The sequence below is a fragment of the Apium graveolens genome, chromosome 9 (genome assembly GCF_009905375.1).
Source record: "Apium graveolens cultivar Ventura chromosome 9, ASM990537v1, whole genome shotgun sequence".
Lineage (NCBI taxonomy): Eukaryota > Viridiplantae > Streptophyta > Magnoliopsida > Apiales > Apiaceae > Apium > Apium graveolens.
In genome coordinates this window covers 37,771,052-37,773,907 of record NC_133655.1, presented here as the reverse complement: position 1 = coordinate 37,773,907, position 2,856 = coordinate 37,771,052, and the positions used below count along the sequence as shown (strand labels likewise).

Genomic DNA, 2,856 nt, shown 5'->3' with positions numbered 1-2,856 from the left:
TCCCAATAGACATACAATAATATTTAAAAGATTGGAATGTAAATTCTCCTGCCCCGTCCAATCTTATTTTCTTTATATTATAATCAGGAAATTGTGCTCGTAATCGGATTATTTGAGCAAGGAGTCGTGCAATAGCCACATTACGAGTGGATAATAAACTAACATGTGACCATCTTATTGATGCAGCAATGAGTACCATAAAGTACTAAAATGTCCTACTAGATGGGGTAATTGGTCCACATATATCTCCTTGAATTCGCTCCAAAAATTTTGGGCATTCAATGCCAACTTCCACAGGAGATGGTTTTGTTATCAATTTTCCTTGAATACAAGAAACATATGAAAAATCTTTGGACAATGGAACAATTTTGTTTTTGAGTGGATATCCATTTGAATTTTCAATAATTCTTCGCATCATTGTTGAACCCGGATGGCCTAAACGATCATGCCATATAGTAAAATTTGTCGGGTCAACAGATCTTGTATTAATAGTCATGGGTGATTCAACTGGATTTATGAAAGTATGATATAATCCAGAATTATATGATGGGAGTTTTTCTATCACATGTTTCCTCCCTGAGACTATAGTCGTGATATATAAATATTCATTATCACGTTCATTTGTCGTCTCAATATGATAGCCATTGTGGCATATATCTTTAAAGCTCAAAATATTTCTTTTCGATCGGGTGGAAAACATTGCATTTTTAATCAATAAACATGCACCATTGGGTAGCATAATACTTGCTCTTCCGGAGCCTTCAATTATATCTGATGCACCCGATATTATATTTACATTAGCTTTGACTAATGTTAGATGCGAAAAATATGCTTTATTTTTCAAAATTCTATGTGTTGTGGCACTATTCGCCAAACAAAAAGATTTCTTATTTTTTTAACACATGATGAGAGGCTGCTGGCCATATTTCTTCACGAAAAAAATAAAATTAGAAGTAGAGGTAGAACATCTCAAGTACTTCATTATCGAAAAGAAAATATATAAGCAACTGATAAGGATGATTATCATAGTTTAAAAGTCAATGTAAGGCCTTGTTTAGTTATTCTTAGGCTCATCACCACCAAATTTAGGCATATTCACATCACCATCTTCAAAGAAATCAACAACTTCCATGTGAGTAAAGGCCGAAGGATCAACTTGATCAACACTTCCAAGATGTGCTTCAAGATGGGAAATCCCCAAAGGATTATTCTGTTCGGTGAAATTAGTTTCAACATTCTTTAAAGATGCTTGATATAGGTCAGCAAAGTGCTTGGAGGTATGACATGTACTTCTCCAGTGACCTTTCATTCCATATCGACTACAAGTACTTTCACCCATTTTAGCCATCGTACTTCCCTCGGATTTTTCCTCATTTATTATCCGTTTCTGGTAGTAAGGCTTTCTTTTAAAGTTGGGGGAATTTTGTTGATTACGGCCTCTATCATGCACAAAATCATGACCACGGGCACGTCCACGTCCAGCTATTTTATTTTCTCTATATTCATTATTAGTCACCGCATTCACTTCAGGGAATGGTGTTGAGCCAGTTGGACGTGCTTGATGATTTTTCAGCAAAAGTTCATTATTTTGTTCAGCAAGAAGCAAAACAGAAATCAGCTCAGAATATTTTGTGAATCCACGTTCACGATATTGTTTCTGCAAGAGCATATTATTTGCATGGAAAATGGAATATGTTTTTTTCCAATATATCTTTATCAGTGATATTCTCGCCACATAATTTTAATTGGAATGTAATCTTAAAAATGGCAGAGTTATACTCGCTCACACTTTTATAATCTTGCAATCGCAAGTGTAGCCAATCATAGCGAGTTTTAGGAAGTATCACCCTTTTTTTGTGGTCATATCTTTCTTTGAGATCCTTCCAAAGTGTTGATGGATCTTTAATAGTCAAATATTCAGTTTTCAATCCTTCATCAAGGTGGTGGCGAAGAAATATCATGGCTTTTGCCTTATCTTGTTCGGAGGTTTTATTTCCCTCTTTTATAGTGTCACCAAGGCCAATTGCACAAAGATGGATTTCAACATCAAGAATCCATATCAAATAATTTTTTCGGTGACATGAAGTGCATTGAATTCAAGTTTTGTAAGATTCGACATTTTGATTACTAAAAAGAAAGGATAATACACATTAATATCAAGTTAATGATATATCTTAATTTAGAAGTTCACCAAAATTTCATTTTTCCCATGTATAATAAACATAATAAAAAAATCAGAAACAATTCATGGCCATGAATTTATAATCATGCCTATGAATTTTTGCTGTATCTCAAATTGGTTATCTTTTGTGTGCATGCTTCGTTAACACTTTTATAATAAGCACATTCGGTCAATATTTAAAAATATGCAGGGAAAACACATATGCATTAATATTTAAAAATGCTTGATAATATAACATGATGATGGTGCATTGAATTCAATCTAATGGTACATTGAATGCAATCTACTGTATAAAATGGCTAATTATGATAAAGTCAAATCTGATCAGTTTCAAAGAATACCAATTTACTCTATGAAGATGATTTTATCTGAAAAAGTATAAAACACGAAAAATGTAGAAAATTCCGGGACCTTTCCATAATGGTAAGGCTCGTTGAAAATGAACAAGTAACGAATTCAGAAAACAGATATTTGTGGACTGTAGAATCAGAATCAGCTCCTAATTATGATAGTATTTTGATATTTAAGATATCGAAATCGCATTATATGGTAATGGAATGTAATGACAAAAGGTAGATATCGAAAAGATATTTTCATAATGGTATGGCTTATAATATTTGAACTAATATTCAATTTAATATGAATTTTAGAAATCACTGCATATCATCCTGAAT

The 2,856-nt window shown here is 32.8% G+C and overlaps 1 protein-coding gene across 1 annotated transcript; it reads right to left on the bottom strand.

Annotated features, from left to right (window-relative positions):
• Nucleotides 1-1,054: 1,054 nt before the first annotated feature.
• LOC141685219 (uncharacterized) lies at nt 1,055-1,961 on the bottom strand. The gene is made up of 2 exons (XM_074490333.1): nt 1,788-1,961; nt 1,055-1,657 (listed from the first exon to the last, which is right to left on the bottom strand). The coding sequence occupies exons 1-2, from the start codon at nt 1,959-1,961 to the stop codon at nt 1,055-1,057; spliced, it is 777 nt and encodes a 258-aa protein (XP_074346434.1).
• Nucleotides 1,962-2,856: the final 895 nt, after the last annotated feature.